Below are 18,258 nucleotides of genomic sequence, written 5' to 3' on the forward strand. Positions count from 1 at the left end.
CATAGCTGTTGGGCTAAATCCTCAGCTGCTGTAAACACTCATACCTCCATTGGCTTCAATGGAGTTATGATGGTTTAAGCCAGCAGAAGTTCCTTCCTCTTGTGTTTTTCAATCAGAAGACTTTTCCACAGTCCATACACTTACCTTTAGCTCCCTGAGTCTCTGCTCCATGATCTCATATTCAGTGACAATAACCTGAGATATGGAGAGTTTGTTTTCTGACTGCTGGATCCACAAAAGGATAGTGTTCATTGTCTCCTTATAGTGTGCAGGAGGCAAACTGTCAAAATCTAAACCAAATGCAGAGAGAAAAAGGAGAAGAAATTTAAAATGTTTCATTCTCTCTTAACTGAACTGTATGTGATTGTCAGGATATTGAGAAGTCCTAGGTAAAATCTTGACCCTCTTGAAGTTGCAGTTTTGCAACTGACTTCAATGGGCCCAGAATTTCACCACTAGATCTTTTCAAAAATGTACCCAAAGAAGTACAGGAGGACAAAATGCTTTGAATAATTTACGCATTCATCCTTACATTTATTATTTACTGCTGGGTTTTGTTGTTGTTTTTTTACTTAATGTGTTTTGGCTCTTTAGTTTCAGAGTGGGATGATACTGGTAGTTACAGCACAATATATCTAAACACTGCTATTTTTGATACCAGACAGACCGACCACTGTATCTTCTCTTGTTTGGACCTCAGTTCTGCTTTTAGAACTGCTGTAGGAAGTGGCATCACCGTTTTATGGCTCATGTTAGTGTGTCTAGCATATCTGTTAAGGTAAAATGTTCTACTTAGGACAGCTGTTAAAAACTTATAACATTAGCATAAAAGAGAAATTCAAGCTGAATTTTATTGGACTGTGCCCATTAAACTGACATTACAGAGGTCTTAAATAGACAACATCTGGCATAGACACGAGCATCTCATAAGTAGAGTTGCTCCCTTCTGCCTCCACCATAGCTTGCACTGCAGTCACTGAAAAACCACACACAGATTTAATGGCCACTTGAAAATAAAATATTTTTCAATTTCTGCCACACCATATTAAACTAAAAATGCCACAAAACTATTGTACCTCTATTATATCTACAGTGTGCATGTCTTCTAAAAGATATTGTAGAAAGAAAGAATGTTTCATAGTCACAAAATGCAGAACTGATAAAGTTTGTACTTACATAAGGTTTTCAATGCCATCTTGATTACATTCTAATAAAACAGTGAATGCAATTTGACCAAGATTTTGAGACATAATCAGTGATTCTGAGTGCCTCAACTTTGCAGTGTTTGGCTTGTGATTGCTTAAAGGTACTTAATTTTCAGAAAGTGCTGAGCACTCACCCTCTGAAAATTGTATGCCTCTAAGCTCTCTCTAGTTGGGCACCCACAAATTGATGCACCTAAAATCACCTTTTGCTTTTAAAAAACTGGGCCATCATGACCGGTGACAATGGATTTGTAAGAAAAAGTGTTTGCTGTTGTGAGGGGTTTAAGATAGCCCTGGGAGAGGGCTGGAGCAGGGGAAGAGCTGGGCTGATTGGCAGAGCAGCTGCAGCTGGGGGCCATGCCCCAAACAGACCCAGCAGGCCTTATATAAGCTAGGAGCAGAAGAGTACTCTTTCTCTCACTTTTGAGAGGGAGGGACCTGGCTGCAGGGACCTAAGCAGAGTACCTAGATTGGAACTGGGCTGGGGAAGGGCCTGTGGAGCTGGGGTGCTCCAGCCAGGAAAGCCCCAGGCTGCAGCCTAGCATTAGGCTCAACAGGTACTGAGGTTGCAGGGGACAGCCCAAGATTAGACAGAGGCACCAGGTCGAAACCCAAGCTTGCCTGTGATGAATGGCTCATACTGCAGTCTGCCCAGGGTGTGGGGGCTAGCTGGTGACTGGCAGGAGCTTACGAGTGAGGTGAGGTAGGGATAGTGGGTGGAGGGTTCCCCTAAAAGGGGGAGACCCAGAATTGTGGGGTATTGCCAGGGGGCAGCCCCCAGTGAAAGGGGCACTGGGGTCCTGGGAGGGGTATGGGAGCCAGCAGTAAGGTGAGACACCGTCCTGAAGAGGGCACTCCAGAGGCTGGTGAGCTAATTCCCTGAGATAACCAGCAGGAGGCACCGCCGGTGAGTCTGCATCCAGTTACAGAGGGACAAGTGTTGCTTTCTTGTAGTGTACTTTCTCCATCCAAAATTCCAGTCTCCCCTAACATCTGATCTGGAAAACACTGGAAAGGGAATTCTTCCTGCTTTTCTCCAGTCAGAACAGAGTGTTCATTAAATTAGTCTTTTCAAATTGCATTTCCTTCATTACATTTATATTATCTCTGACTCGTCATATACCAACAATTCTGTGAGGACAGAACATTTAAACATACTGCTCCAAAAGTAAAGGGCACACTTACATTATATACTGCTCACATGAGGAAAGGAAATATAAAATTCTCAAGTCTTAGTTTTATTAGAAAAGTGAAACATAGTTCAGTATCTCAGCCTAAAGTCATCTTTGACTCTTGTAAATAATGACTTTCTTAGAGGCTCCACATCTTGTAAGTGGAAACAACAAGCTTTAGGCTATGTCCACTTTACACACCACTGGTGACGGCATGTAGGGTATGCCGCAGTGAAAAGCAGGCTGCATCCATACTGCTGTATGTAGCTACACCCGTCAGTAAAAGACTCCAGCTGTGAGGCAGCACCGGGGAAAGGCTTCAGCAGTCCCCACTTCCAGAGTCTTTCATTGTGCGGAGGAAAGGGTCTAGAAGGAGGGAAGGAGCTTGAAAACTCCCCTGATGGGCCCATCCCCTCTCCTGGAGTCTTTCCCCACAGAAGCGGCAGGGCTCCAGTAATGGGACACTATATAGTGCTAAAAACAGCAGTGTAAATGGGGAGGCAGGGCTTGGACGAGTATGACCCTAATATCATCCCGAAGCCAGCTGGCACACTGTTGTCATGTTACATGCCACCTTTTGGGTATATAATACATCACTGGAAAACTAATTACTCACTGATCATTAATATTCTTGCTGCTGTATGTATGTTAAACCCATAAAGGACTTCATAGATAGGTGCTGGAAATGTGTTCTGAAAATGCATTTGGCAAGCAATGCCAAAGCCATGCCTGTTTCAGACAAAGGAATGCAATTCCATTTGCTTGAATGTGTCTCTGATGTAAGTTTGGCAAGGTGAGACCAAAGACAAAGAAAAGCACATTTATATGCAAGGTCAACAAAGTCATCAGGAAGGCAAGTGGGGAAAGATGACCACCTAATCTTGATGGGGGATAGAGACTTCACCCACAGGAAACCTTCCTGCCTCTTGAAGCAGAGTCAATGAATTTTCAGAAGATCTAAACAGAGAGTAAAAGCCATTTTGGCATCCTTCATTGAGGCGACAAAGGAACCAAATACCTTGAGCACTGTGAAGGGTCCTGGCCAGAAAGTCTGGTTAACGATGTTGGAAAATAAACTTGGTGAGAAACGCTTCTTTGCACAAGGGTACTGTTAGTGCAATGTGTACAGTTTGTTGCAGGTATATATAGGAATACTGCTGGAACAGATCCCAGAACTGGATGCAAACATATTAGCATTGTTGTTAGAACAGGCTCTACAAAAGCTTTTATTTTGAAAACGCTGCCAGAAATAATTTAAAAGTCATACAAACATAGCTAGCAGTTTTCTGCATTTTAAATTAATTATGATTCCTACTATTCAAAGAGCTAAATAAAAATTCATGCAGGATCAAAAAGATACCAATTTGAACTAGCCAGTGGCAGACTGATTTAAATATGAAATATTGCTTTTAAAAAGCCACTTGTCATTTCACTGGAACAACGTAAATTCTGTTTCACTTTTTCCACACAACTCTCAGCTACACCATATATTTTTGCAATAGTTTCCACTGTTAGTCAGAATAAATATTTTTTTTCAGTACTACATTATATCTCAGGAATAATTTTCCTTTTATAAACGTTCTTGTTTTTCACATGTGACCCCTACTGTTAGACATTTTTTTTATTTCTGCCTAGAAGGAATAACAACCACTATTATTATTTGGTACAGTTATCAAAGGTGACTGACCATTTTGAGGCTCTCTGCAAGGGTACTACTGCAGAGAATTATTTGGAGGAGCCATCTAAGGGAAGGGATCAGAAGGAGACCTCATCGACCAGAAGGCATAAGATGCATTGTCGTAGGGATGGGGGTTCCACGACCACCACTCCCAAGAGGAGGAGACAGGTGGTGGTGATCGGGGACTTCCTCCTAAGAGGGGCAGAGTCATCCATCTGCCGACCAGACCGAGAGACTTGAGAAGTATGCTGCTTGCCTGGAGCTAGAATTCAGGATGTGACTGAGTGTTTGCTATGACTGATCAAGCCCTCAGACCGCTACCCCTTCCTACTTCTCCATGTGGACATCAATGATTCTGCCAAGAATGACCTTGAGTGGGTCACTGCAGATTATGTGGCTCTGGGAAGAAGGATAAAGGAGTTTGAGGTGCAAGTCATGTTTTCATCTATCCTCCCTGTTGAAGGAAAAGGCCCAGGTATGGACCGTCAAATTGTGGAGGTGAATGTGTGGTTATGCAGGTGGTGTCAGAGAGAGGGCTTTGGATTCCTCAACCATGGGATGTTGTTCCAGGAAGAAGGATTGCTAGGAAGAGATGAGATCCACCTAACAAAGAGAGGGAAGAGTACCTTCACAGGTAGCAAAAAGAAAAGGAGTACTTGTGGCACCTTAGAGACTAACCAATGGATTAGAGCATAAGCTTTCGTGAGCTACAGCTCACTTCATCGGATGCATACTGTGGCTCACAAAAGCTTATACTCTAACCAATGTATTTGAGCATAAGCTTTCGTGAGCCACAGTATGCATCCGATGAAGTGAGCTGTAGCTCACGAAAGCTTATGCTCTAATACATTGGTTAGTCGCTAAGGTGCCACAAATACTCCTTTTCTTTTTGCGAATGCAGACTAACATGGCTGTTACTCTGAAACCTTCACAGGTAGGTTTGCTAATCTAGTGAGGAGATTAAACTAGGTTTGCCGGAGTATGGTGACCTAAGTCCTGAGGTAAGTGGGATACTGGGAGGAAACACAAGGAGGAGGGTGCAACAGTGGGGGCCTCTGAGAAAGCAGGGCAATCGGCTAGTTATCTTAGGTGCATGTACATGAATGCAAGAAGCCTGGGAAACAAGCAGGAAGAATTGAAAGTCCTGGCACAGTCAAAGAACTATGACTGGATTGGAATAACAGAGACTTGGTGGGGTAGCTCACATGAATGGAGCACTGTTATGGATGGGTATAAACTGTTCAGAAAGGACAGGCAGGGGAGGAGTTGCACTATATATAAGAGCGGTATGATTGCTCAGAGCTCCAGTCTGAAACTGGAGAAAAGTCTGTTGAGAGTCTTTGGGTTAAGTTTAGAAGTGAGAGCAACAAGGGTGATGTTGTGGTGGGAATGTGCTATGGACCACAGGACTAGGAGGATGAGGTAGACGAGGCTTTCTTCGGACAATTAACTGAAGTTTCCAGAACAAAGGCCCTGGGATCTAATGGGGGACTTCAATCACCCTGACATCTGCTGGGAGAGCAATAAAGCAGTACACAGTCAATCCAGGAAGTTTTTGGAGAGTGTTGGGGACAACTTCCTGGTGCAGCTACTGGAGGAATCAACCAGAGGCCGTTCTCTTCTTGACCTGCTGCTTACAAACAGGGAAGAATTAGCAGGGGAAGTAGAAGTGGGTGGCAACCTGGGCAGCAGTGACCATGACATGGTTGAGTTCAGGATCCTCAGGAGAAAAGGAAGAAAAAGTAGCAAAATATGGACCCTGGAATTCAGAAAAGCAGACTTTGACTCTCTTAGGGAACTGATGGGCAGGATCCCCTGGGAGGCTAATATGATGGGGAAAGGAGTCCAGGAAAGCTGGCTGTATTTTAAAGAAGCCTTATTGAGGGCACAGGAACAAACCATCCCAATGTGCAGAAAGAATAGCAAATATGGCAGGCGACCAGCTTGGCTTAACAGTGAAATGTTCAGTGAGCTTAAACACAAAAAGAAAGCTTACAAGAAGTGGAAACTTGGTCAGATGACTAGGGAGGAGTATAAAAATATTGCTCGAGCATGCAGGGAAGTAATCAGGAAAGCCAAAACACAACTGAAGTTGCAGCTAACAAGGGATGTGAAGGGTAACAAGAAAGGTTTCTACAGGAATATTAGCAAGAAGAAAAAGGTTAGGGGAAGCGGGACTCTTAATGAATGGGAGAGGCAACCTAGGGACAGATGTGGAAAAAGCTGAAGTACTCTATGCTTTTTTTGCCTTGATCTTCACAGACAAGGTCAGCTCCCACACTACTGTCCTGGGCAACACAGTATGGGGAGGAGGTGAGCAGTCCTCAGTGGTGAAAGAACAGGTTAAGGATTATTTATAAAAGCTGGACGTGCCCAAGTCCATGGATCCAGATCATGCATCCAAGGGTGCTGAGGGAGTTGGTTGACGTGATTGCAGATCCATTGGCCATTATCTTTGAAAACTCGGGGCGATCCAGGGAGGTCCCGGACGATTGGAAAAAGGCAAATATAATACCCATCTTTAAAAAAGGGAAGAAGGAGAATCCGGGGAACTCCAGACCAATCAGCCTCACCTCAGTCCCAGGAAAAATCATGGAGCAGGTCCTGAAGGAAACCCTGATCACCTTCCTCTCCTCTAAGTGCTTCAAAATGAACAGTCAGCATGGATGCACCAAGGGCAAGACATGCCTGACCAATCTGATCACCTTCTATGATGAAATAACTGGCTCAGTGGATATGGGGAAAGCAGCAGATGTGATATATCTTGACTTTAGCAAAGCTTTTGATACGGTCTTCCACAGCATTCTTGACAGCAAGTTAAAGTATGGATTGGATGGACTACAAGGTGGATAGAAAGCTGGCTAGATCATCAGGCTCAACTGGTAGTGAACAATGGCTCGATGTCTAGTTGGCAGTCGATATCAAATGGAGTACCCCAGGGGTCGGTCCTGGGGCCGGTTTTGATCAACATCTTTATTAATGATCTAGATGATAGGATAGATTGCACCCTCAGCAAGTTTCCAGATGACACTAAGCTGTGGGGAGAAGTAGATACACTGGAGGGTAGGGATAGGATACAGAGTGACCTAGACAAATTGGAGGATTGGGCCAAAAGAAATCTGAGGTTCAACAAGTGCAGCGTCCTGAACTTAGGATGGAAGTATCCCATGCACCGCTACAGGCTGGGAACCGACATTTTTCCTGTTGGATCAAATTGGCAGGGATTCACAGGTTTTTTCCACCTTTTCTTGCAGCCTGGAGGAAGCAAAGTTTAAGTTAAAAGAATGAAGAGTAGGAATTCTAATGCTAGGAGGATTCTAGGAAGATTAGTCCATTGTAACTTGCAGCTGGAGGCCCAGGCAGATAACGGCTACAGAACCAGATTCCTGAGGCGAATGAGAGCTGGGACATGGCTGGAGGACCTTTTGCCTGTAAGGAGAAGAGCAGACCTGAAGACTTCACAGACTGAGGTCCCTCTGAGTACCCTCTAACCCTTCTCACAAATGACAGGGTATGAGGATTCAGAAGTGAGCTGAGTCCTAGGGGTTCAGCCAGGTGCAGGGCAAACTTTTTGGCCTGAGGGCCACATCGGGGTTCTGAAACTGTATGGAGGGCCAGATAGGGAAGACTGTGCCTCCCCACCCCAATCTGTCCCCTCCCACTTTCCATCCCCTGACTGCCCCCCTCAGAACTCCCAATCCATCCAACCCCCACCCCCAACCACCCCTAACCATCCCCCCCGGGATCCCATCCCCTATGCAACCCCCCCCCCCGCTCCCTATCCCCTGACCCTATCCACACCCCCACCCCCTGACAGGCCTCCTGGGACTCCCACTCCTATCCAACTGCCCACTGTCCCCTGACTGCCCGCCCCAGGACCCACTGCTCATTATCTAACCCCGCTCCCCACCCTCTTACCATGTCGCTCAGAGAACCAGGACTGGCAGCCATGCCACCCAGCTGGAGCCAGCCATGCCACTGCTTTGCCCAGCAAGAGCTCACATACCCATCACCCAGAGGGCTTGCGGCACAGTGAGCTGAGGCTGCGGGGGAGGGGCCAGGGGCTAGACTCCCCAGCTGGGAGCTCAAGGGCCGGGCAGGACAGTCCCATGGGCCAGATGTGGCCTGTGGGCCATAGTTTGCCCACCTCTGGGTTAGGCAAGCCTCCACCCAAAGTTATTATATACTATGAATGCTGTAATGTCAAACTGGACTCAATTAAATGCCAGGTTTCTCAAAGAGGGGGTGCAGATAGTGCCCCTCCCCATTGTTAAGATAATAAAGTTCTGGCTTGATTAACTCCATCACTGTGCCTGTTTTTCATTCACCTATGTGTCCTGAGCAGATTACCCTTAATTTTAATAGGAAATTTGGTTTATTTGAAGGCAATGACTGAATATAACCTCTAGACATACAAATGTTCACAAAATTTCCCTTTGAGAAATACCTAAAACCTTTTGTTAAGTTGAAGAAAAGCTTTATCCCTTTCTAAAGAAAGGGAACAATCTCTGGAAACCCAGATTTTGGGCCTGAAGTTTTAAAAATAGTAACACCTCTTTTATACAAAGCCTTATCACATGCCACCTACAGCAGACTTGATCTAGGACTTTATATTGACCAAAAATGTATACAGTGATATTTTACTGTGATTTCTTAAATTCCTGAGAAATATTATATCTACATCTTTACTTTGTGGCAAAGCAAGGAGAGATGGTCCTTTTGGTAAAGATATGGGACAAGGATTTGGGTAATCAATTCCAAGTTTTGCCACAGATTTCCTGTGTGAGCATGGGGAAAATCAGTTGAGGTCCCAATTCATCAAAGCAGTCAGTGGCAATGAAGGTTGTGAAAATACCAAGAGAGAGGACAAGAGTGAGCTTAGGCTAAGAAATTCATTAAGACAAATATCAATCTATTTATTTTTAGCATGTAGAAAAATACTGCAACATTTGAAAACAGCTCTTCTCCCTCTCCTCCTTCCCCCAGATAATTATTGAACAGATTTCTTTTCCACCACCTGAAATTAAGTAGGAGAGATTTTATTCCAGTCTCAGACAGGCCAGCGTACATTCTCCATACACACACCCTATCTACACTTTCCCCCTATAATCAAGGTAAATTCACTATTCATCAGCTCATTGTTACAGTAGAAGACAGGCAGCAAATTTGAATCAATGGAATCATTTCAACTGATACAACTGATTCCTGCAATGAATGAACTAGCTTGAATCTCAGAAATCTGAACTAAAAGAAGGCATAAAATAGCAACCATGACTGATCACCTAATTTTTTTTAAATCATACAAACTACCATACTTTTCTCAACTCCTTTCCTAGGAACATACTTTCTTCCTTTCACTTATTCTGTGGTACTTGTCCTTGAAGTTGATCATCAAAGTCCAACTTTTTAGAAGCTTTTCTGCTTTTCTTCTTCTCCTGATAAGAGCTGTGGGTTTCCCCGTTTTTTCCTCCATGTCATCAGAAACCATCAAAGTGCAACCTTTTAGAATCTTCCATCATATTGTCAGGGAACAGTCAATGCTCTGAAAGTGCTTTAACAATTCCTTTTCTCTGATTTATCTCCATGTTAAAAGAAATGGTACAGACAGGGTTTTACCAGCCTTACAAGAACTATAACGAACCAATATAATAAAACAAAATTCAATTGTTTTATTAGATGATATCACATGCATTTCCCCCCCCCCATTTTAATTTATCATTGAGGGAAGGGGAAGGGAGGAGGGGAAGATAAACTGGACATACAGGAAAGGACAATATGTAATAAAGATTAATTCCTTAGATAACTTGTTTCTTTTTTGAAGGGGAAATACTAATATGAGAAAGTATATAGCCTAACAAAAATGAAATTATATCTGTGCTGTTCATTAAAACTCTGTTCAATTACTGATGACATCTTGGGAAGCAGAATTTAAAAAATAAAATATAGAACTAGCCAAAAAAACCCTCCAAAAGCCAATTCAAAGGAATATTTTATATTAATTGAAGAAAAAGAAGTGTTTTCAAAAATAATGCATAGCCTAGATCTGCTTGGGGACTCAAATATAATTTGCATGTGTATGATTCATAAGACAGCACTTTATTTTTAAATACACAATGTTCATTCTGAAAAAACCCTATATTTATCATAGGATTCTGTGTCATTTTGTGCACATTTAATCTCTAAATTACAGACTCTTATGCAAGACTATGTGAAATGCTCAAGGTTTAAAAAGTTCTTTAACTAAAGAAAAACATGAAAGAAGGAAAACCAAAATGTTGATCTTATTGTGGTGACTGTGTTTTGCATAGTCTTGGGGAGCTATCCTGAGATTGCCAGTGGCATGAACTCTTGGATACAGCAGTTGTTGAAGTTACTGGGTTCACACTGGCTACCAGGGAAAATGGTGGAATATCCTGAAAAAGGATATGATGGGAGGCGGGGGTTGGGAGAAAAAAAGCAAATCAGCTCAAAATGATTAAGTGAAAACATTCAAAAAATTTCTTTTGGGAAGGATAGAAAGAAGAAAGGGTAACATGCCAGCTGCTAAAATTAACTATATAACCCTTCATTTGCAGTTTATCTACCAAAAGTACCATCTCATGGTATGAATGAGCCACTTGCTTATGGGGGGAAAAAACAGATTTGAGACTCGCTTTCAGGTTTTCATTTTATCCTTTTTTGGGGGGCGGGGGGTACATTGCCAAAGCAACCATCACATGTGTGTGAGGAGGAGTGTATTTTTTTTTCCGTGCAGTTCTACTTTGAAAATATATCAATGTAGAGCTGATCTATGGCTGAAAAGAGCTATTTTCTGATCTAATCTGAGTATCATTAGTACTCAATAATTCTGTACCCTGAGTACAGACTTATCTGTTCAAACAAGCATTCTTACTGCTATTAGCATTGTGGATACAATGCAGCTATGGAGGAATCAACTAGATTCTGTTCTATCCCATGCATCAGCAACAGAATTTTATATAAACTCTGGTTACAAGAATCTCAGTTGCTACTTGGTGCATCTCACCAGATTTTTTCCTAGGCTCTTTTGTTTGGTATGGATTCGTTGAAGATACTATGGAATTTAGCTGGGTCCTTGAGTTTACAGGTACAGGTCATGTTCTTCCCACTTGGATGACTACATTTTAATTCTAGTTTGGTGGAGACAGTGGTATGTGCAGGGTAAGGATTTTTTTCTTAACATTTCCCTGGTTAACAAGGGTAAGTAATCCGGAAAGAAACTAGTTTAACTTTCAAATTTCAGGCTGGGTTTGCAGGGTGGGCACTTTTCTGAGCCACAAATCGCTTTGTCAGTGCAGATCACCTTCTGCTATGCCACCCCAGAGAGCAGCTCCCCTCAATATGAGGAACAACTGACACATTTCTCACTGAAGACCATCTGTAGCTATGATGCCCTGTTTAGACAACAATATACTGAGACCAGGTTGGAAAAAACATCTTGCCCCATCAAAGAATTCAGCAGTCACAGAGCAAGACATTCAGGAAGCACTGGAAAGAATCACTTAGGTGATTCAGATCTATGACAATCATGGCTGATGAAGGATATGAGGGAGTACTTTAGCTCTCCTGTAGACAGAATTGGTCAACCAACTTAGATTAAGGGAACCTGTCAACCATCCTAAAAGCATTAAATAGTTGGACTATTCCCAAGACACCTCCTCTCTTGACTAAACAGATCTTGTACATCTCAAGATAAGCAGATCTCACTGTCCAACCTCTCATTCTTGAGCAAGATAGTAATGAAACTAGCTACGAATTACCCTCCACATAAACCAGTGTCCTGGCCAAATATCCAACGGGTAATTACGTTACACATATCCAAACGCTCCCTGCAATGTCAGGTGGATATGATATTCTTCTCAACTCTTGGGTCTAAATCTTTGTATACGGTGGCGCTTTACTTTTTCTAAATACCAGTGCTCTAAGATGACACATTTAATTGTAAAGAATAATTAACAAAAACCTACAAAGTTTGAACATTTTAGAAATCCACTTAAATCTTTCCAGACAGTCTCATGAAAAAAAAAACATAGAAGGTTACACTTCTTTCCTACACGAACAACAGAACAGATTTTGAAGAAATTATAGGTAGGGGAAAGCTAATCTAAAGAGGAATTCAGTTGTTTGAACATGAAATAAATATTGCTTTACATAGCTTACTGATAACAAATTCACTGAACCCAATACATAGGGAGTAAATTGCTCATAGTGCTTTAAAAAAGCAACAGAACATGGGGAAGAATATCTCCTAAAATGAGACACCCCCCCCCACAAAAAAACAAAAAAAACAAAACAAAACCCCACCTGGAAAATAAAGATTTTTGCTTCCTTCAAAACAAACTCAGCCACCAAAAGACAAAGGAATTTAACAAAACCTAATGTTGAATCACACAATGCCTTGTTTATCACATTTGGGATACTAATCAAATAAAGTGAAGACACAAGCGCTGCTGCTGCTAGGACTACCAAAAGCTATTCACAACTCAGAAAATTTAATCTACAAAAGAAATTTAACCAGAAAGAACTTATACAAACAAGAGGTGTAAATATCCAATCTTCCAATGAAAGGCAGGCATTTTCTGTCATACAGAATAAAGAAAGTGCATGAACTCTCTCTCTCTCTCTCTCTGTGTGCGCACACACATTACTGGTTATTACTGGAATACTTGGTATCTTTAATCAGGAGTAAAGTCAATTTCTAATAGTGGCATAATATTTTCCTACTTTTGAAAAAAGATTTAATTCAAAAGTGGTAAATGTTAAAAAAAAAAAGTCATACATGTGTAGGATTATATAAATTAGGGTTCATGATTACCTAGGTTCTCTTCCCAGTTCTGCCTCTGTTTGTCCTTGGGTAAGTCATTTGTGAACAAATCCATCATTGTGTTTATTATACACTTCTTTTCAAATTTAAATGGTATAAAGCTTCCTTGCACAGATTTTTTTTTGAAATGGGGTGTCTGCGGTGTAAACCTTTCTGGTTTTTGAAAAGTTGATGCATCTGAGCATGTGATGAATAATAGTACTTGGCATATATAGCACTTAGCAGCTGTAGCTTTACACTTTACGTACATTAGCTAATTATTTTCCACAATATCGCATTGTGGTTGGTAAATAAGTACTTTAATCCCCATTTTAGAGACAGTGAAAATGAAGCCTGGAGAATTTAGGTGACTTGCTCAAGGCCACACAGCAAGTCAATGACAGAATTGAGACCAGAGCAATCTGCTAGCTGCCTACCTAATTTACTACAGCATGCTACCACAGAGTCTCATCTTGAATCTAATCTAATTAATAAAGTAGTGTCTAATGAAGCATCACTGCAGAATCACTATGCTGTTTCAGCTAATCATTTAAGAAAATACAGGAAAATGCACATACATATGGACATCAAATGATCAATATAGAATGAGCTGGATCAAATGGATTTTTATAGCAGAGCAGGGTATAAAAACCCATTCCCCTCTCCTCCAAAAGTCAGGAGAGATTTGCTTGAGCTGTGAAGTTTGGAACAAGATCTGAATTCTTCCAAAGTGTACAATGGGGTAGGTTAGGATAAAGGGGTTTAGTTTGGGATATGTAATTCAGATTTTGCTTGCACTGGAAAAGCATCAAATACTAATTTTCTTCTTTCACTGTGAACAAGGAAACTTACAGAAATAGAAGTAAGTATATTTTTTCTTAAAGATGTTGCATGTTTTTGATAGCCACTATCTTATCAAGAGTTCATGTGGAAAGAAAATTTGAAACCTAAGCACAAACCCAGCTCTTACAATTCTGCTATTCAGTGTTTTAGCTCAACAGTGGCAGGCCAATTTAATAAAATGAAAGAATGTCTCAGTGTTGAGACTTAGGCTCATTTTGTATTTTCTTTTCTCTCCTTGTTGTCAATGGACTTAACATATTTTCTAATGTATTATTATATCTCAGAGTATCAATGCATCATCTTCATACAGGAGTAAAAGGGTGTTGCCAATCTAAAAAGATGTTTTGGATACAAATATATATTTTTGTTCATTCTCTGTATGGCGTTCTGTTTTTCATTACCAAAGTATTATCAGGGTTGATTTATCAATTGAGCAATATTTATGCTGACGTACTTCTCTACTGTCTCTAGTTTTTCACTCTCCCAGCACTGAAGCCTCCTATCCCGCCTGAAGCCTCACTAAGCCCTCCAAGCAACTGCGTGTTTGCTTCCTTATGTGCCTTGCCTTTCAAGAAAACAGATTTCTATAAGGCACCCATTAAAATATGAAGAAAAGGAAAATAAGCCAGGTTTTCAAGTAGTATCTGAATATTAAAAAAAACAACACCAAAACTTGGGACAGTAAATGTAAGGCTTAGATTATGCAAACGTTGCATACACTTATACACACTAGTAGTCTTATTAACATCACTGGGACTACTTGCTTGAGTAAGTGATTTCCAACATGAGTAAAAAAGTTGCACAACCAAGCGCTTAATGAATGGGTGGTTCTCCAAATTTTGGCTTAAATATTTTTTCTGTGCTGTTTGGTAGTTATACTACTGACCTAGCTCCACAATACCCAAGATTAATTTCAAAATCTTTCTTTTCAATTCACATAAAAATATCTCAGTGACTCTCCGTATACAGGTAAATGATGGATCCTAATATAGCAGTGAAGCCACTACTATTGTTTTGTCTCTCCCAGGGTTAGCCACCTGCGCTACACAACTCCGCAGGCTATATTCACTGGTACAATTTATCTGCTTTGCATTTCTTCAGTGGTGCCAAGTAGAAGTAAACCTGGCTTAACTGGACAGTTATATCAAGGCTGTCTGGTGTTGCTGGGAAGTATTGGTGAATCTGGCCATACGTGTGCTATCCTGGGAATGCTGTGTGAGAGAACAATCCTGAGTGTGAGCTGTGATTGCAAGTAAACCTTTAATTTCTCAAGTGTTCATATTATTAAACAAGCAGTTAACTGATTAATAGATATTTCTAAAACAGTTACAGAAAATAGACCACCACAACTCACTTCCCTTTTGTAGAGCAACACTGGGTAGAAAGAAGCAAATTAAAATAAACTCTGTTGCAAAAAATTTTCTTGGGTACAGTAATTTCTAGCCATGAACAACACTTACTGGTCTGTAGCTCTCTCTCTCTGGCCTGTACATCAGCAAAAACTTGTTTGAAGTGGTTAGTAAAAGCTACAAGGTCTGCATCCAGAAACATTGGCCCTTGCTCTTTTTCTTTCAGTGCTTTACTTTGAACCTTTAGCTGCACAATTTTAGGCTGAAGGGCTGACAACCGGGAGACTTCTTCCTGTATAGGGAAGACAAAGATTCCTGAATAAAATCATCCTATAAGCGATTCTTCATCAGATCATCACTGTTCTTATAGAATAAAAGAGGGAAAGAGAACATCAGATATTCCTAATTCCTGGAATAGAAAATGGTGATGGAGAAGAACTAGAGTACTAGTTTACTTAGTTCACCTTACTGCCAGATTAGGATTGTTCTCTACTGTGTAAATCGCCAGTGTTTTGTCCAGTCAAATTTTAATACGCTCAGTGAAGTCCCTCAATCTTCACTGTAGAGTGGTCACCATAAAAAGTCAAATGTAACAGTTGCTCATTTGTGGTATCGGATATGAAAACTACTTTCTTATACTGAGAATAAGAAATAACTGTGCAATTTGACATGTTATGAAATGGTAACTGTTGACCATTATCCACTTTTTAAAAGGTGACTATGCTGGTGTCCGTGTAAGAGGAGAGAAAATATCTTGGTATTGGCTGAGCTTCCCTAGAAAGTGGAGAGAGACTCAAGTTGGAAATTTCAGGTCTGCATCCAGATTTTGAACATCTCATAATTTAAGAGAGATCAGACATGAGATTTTGGACTGGTGTTTTAAAGATTAAAAAAAAATCATTCACAAAAAAACATATCTGCTCTGGGCTTGGTTTTCAAACAATGCCTACAGTTTAGGAGAGTTGTGGTTCAACTTACCTTCTATGATAAATTCTTCATTAATGTGGAGATTTATAATTACCAAAAACACTTTAGGTTATTGAAATGAGCATTAGTCTAGAGTGAGTCAGAGTCATAAATAAATCTATACATAAATAGGGCCTAATTCGCCACTGCACTGATTTCAATAAAGTGACACCAAACTAAATCTGGTCTAACAAAGTGCAGAAGCAGGAACATAGTACATGAATTAAAAAAAAAAATGTACGTACAGGATGTGTAGGGAGCTCTCCACACTTGTGCCTATGCACAAGGGCTGTCCAGAATCCTAAATCAGCATATCCTTTATGCTCCCCTCTATGGCCCCTATTGGTGCCAGTTGCCAGAAAGAGGTCAGCAGGGCAAGGCTAATGATCATGACATGATTCTATTATCCCCACCTACAGAGCTGTCCAGGACCATAAAAAGGGGCAGGCTTCACTGTGATACACTACACACACTGGAAATACTGCTTGGGAACTCTTCTTGAGTCAGGCTCCATTACTCTTGGGAACTCTAGGATGGCCCAATGGCACGCAGGGCATAAGCTAGCCATATGTTAGCAAAACTGAAATCCTGCTAGATATAGCAGGAATAGAAGGCAGCTCTATGAAATTCCTTGTATCAATAAAAAAATGTTGCTTTAAAATTATGTCATGAACTCATCTGTGAAAATACAACCTTCAGATTGCTTCCATAAGTATGTATAATGTTCTACAATAAGGCCCTTATTCAGCAAAACACTTAAACGCATGTATAAGTGCTCTGCTGTTTCGGGACCTAATTAAGGTGTGCTAAACTTGTATCAAAAGTCCAAATGCCGGAAGCGTTGCAATCAGAGGACAAACTAGCAAAGTATAACAAACCATTAAATTACCCAAGGAAATCAGTCACTTCAAGGAGCTGACTTTTCAAGCCTTAACAGGCACTTCTTTTTGTCGACCAAACATTAATGAATAAATTAAGTTCCTCCTTACAATGGTCTTAAGATATTGCATAACGTTCTGGTCATATGGCTATAACCATCCAACATCTAATATCAATTAAAAGTACAGTAGAACAAGCATTAGTTATTTGCTGAAAAGAACTAAGTGTTTAATTTTAACCTCCATACACTGTGTCCTCCTGTCCTTTTACACTCATCATTGCTAACTTTCATAGACTGGGTATTGACAATACCTAGTTTTGAAAGATATAAAGACTGTTTTCCACTCTCATAATGAAAAACTAGCAACCATCATCTGACAAAATGTAGAAATACATATCAAGCATAATAATGAAAGGGTTGGAAAAGAGCCTCTAACCTTGCACTTTTCTAACTGTATCTTTACTGTAGCAGGATCTGCTGCTGATGTAGGTTGTACTTTCAGCCAGTTTTCAGCAGTAATTGCTGTCCGCTCCAGTTGCTGCAGCTGGGAGTAGAAGGCAATGATGTTATTTTGGTACTCCAGCCACGCCAGTCTCTCACTCAGCAACTGACAGAACTCAGTCCAGCGACTGTTCAACTGCTCTGAGGCTTGTTTGATGTTGTCAGCATTAAGGCCCTCTAAAAAGAAAGGAAGAAAAAAAAGTTCAATACTTATGTATCTTTAAGTCACAAAAAAGAAGCAGGGAAAGAATTTAACAACTCAGTTTCTGTATATAAATGTATGACTGTCATATATTAGTGGAGAGAGCATTTAAAATCTATTGTAAATTGCTGGCAAGATATTGCTGTCACTATGAGAATGAATCAAAATAGATTATAGCTCCATAAAATAGGAATAAAGCAGAAAGAAGAGATACAGCACACGGAAATAATTAAAGCTACTATGAGAAATAATAAAATGCCTTAAACTTACATTTTGGAAAACTCTGTCTTGATTGAAATTACATTTTAATACTTAGGGATGGCTTTTCTAAGTGTCCAAATGGTTTAGGAGCAAAAATCTAATTTCAAGTTTATGGGATTTAGGCTCCTAAGTAACTTTGTGTATTTGAAAATTCTACGCTTAGCATCTATATTACATACTACACATAAATTCAGCATTCACCATTATTGAAACAAGGCATATTAAGCAAAAATACTTAGTTTAGCAATTGCAATAAAGTTACTTGGAGCAGCGATGAGGTAAAAGAGCTCAGCCCTGGGATTTCACACTGAACAAAATAGGAATCAAAAGTAAAACAAAGGGGTTTTCCCTAGCACAATTTATAATTATTCTGAAATTTG

The 18,258-nt window shown here is 40.6% G+C and overlaps 1 protein-coding gene across 3 annotated transcripts in view; it reads right to left on the bottom strand.

Annotated features, from left to right (window-relative positions):
- The window catches only part of DMD (dystrophin), a gene marked incomplete at both ends in the record, with an annotated part of 1,846,964 nt that overhangs the window by 1,178,041 nt on the left and 650,665 nt on the right, over nucleotides 1–18,258 (bottom strand). For all 3 annotated transcript variants that reach the window (XM_084636024.1, XM_084636023.1, XM_084636025.1), the window contains 3 exons: nucleotides 145–290; nucleotides 15,180–15,360; nucleotides 17,351–17,592. In XM_084636024.1, coding sequence (XP_084492150.1) covers nucleotides 145–290; nucleotides 15,180–15,360; nucleotides 17,351–17,592 — 569 coding nt within the window. The remainder of the gene's footprint in view (nucleotides 1–144; nucleotides 291–15,179; nucleotides 15,361–17,350; nucleotides 17,593–18,258) is intronic.

This window comes from Lepidochelys olivacea (assembly GCF_965140295.1).
Source record: "Lepidochelys olivacea isolate rLepOli2 genome assembly, chromosome: 1".
Lineage (NCBI taxonomy): Eukaryota > Metazoa > Chordata > Testudines > Cheloniidae > Lepidochelys > Lepidochelys olivacea.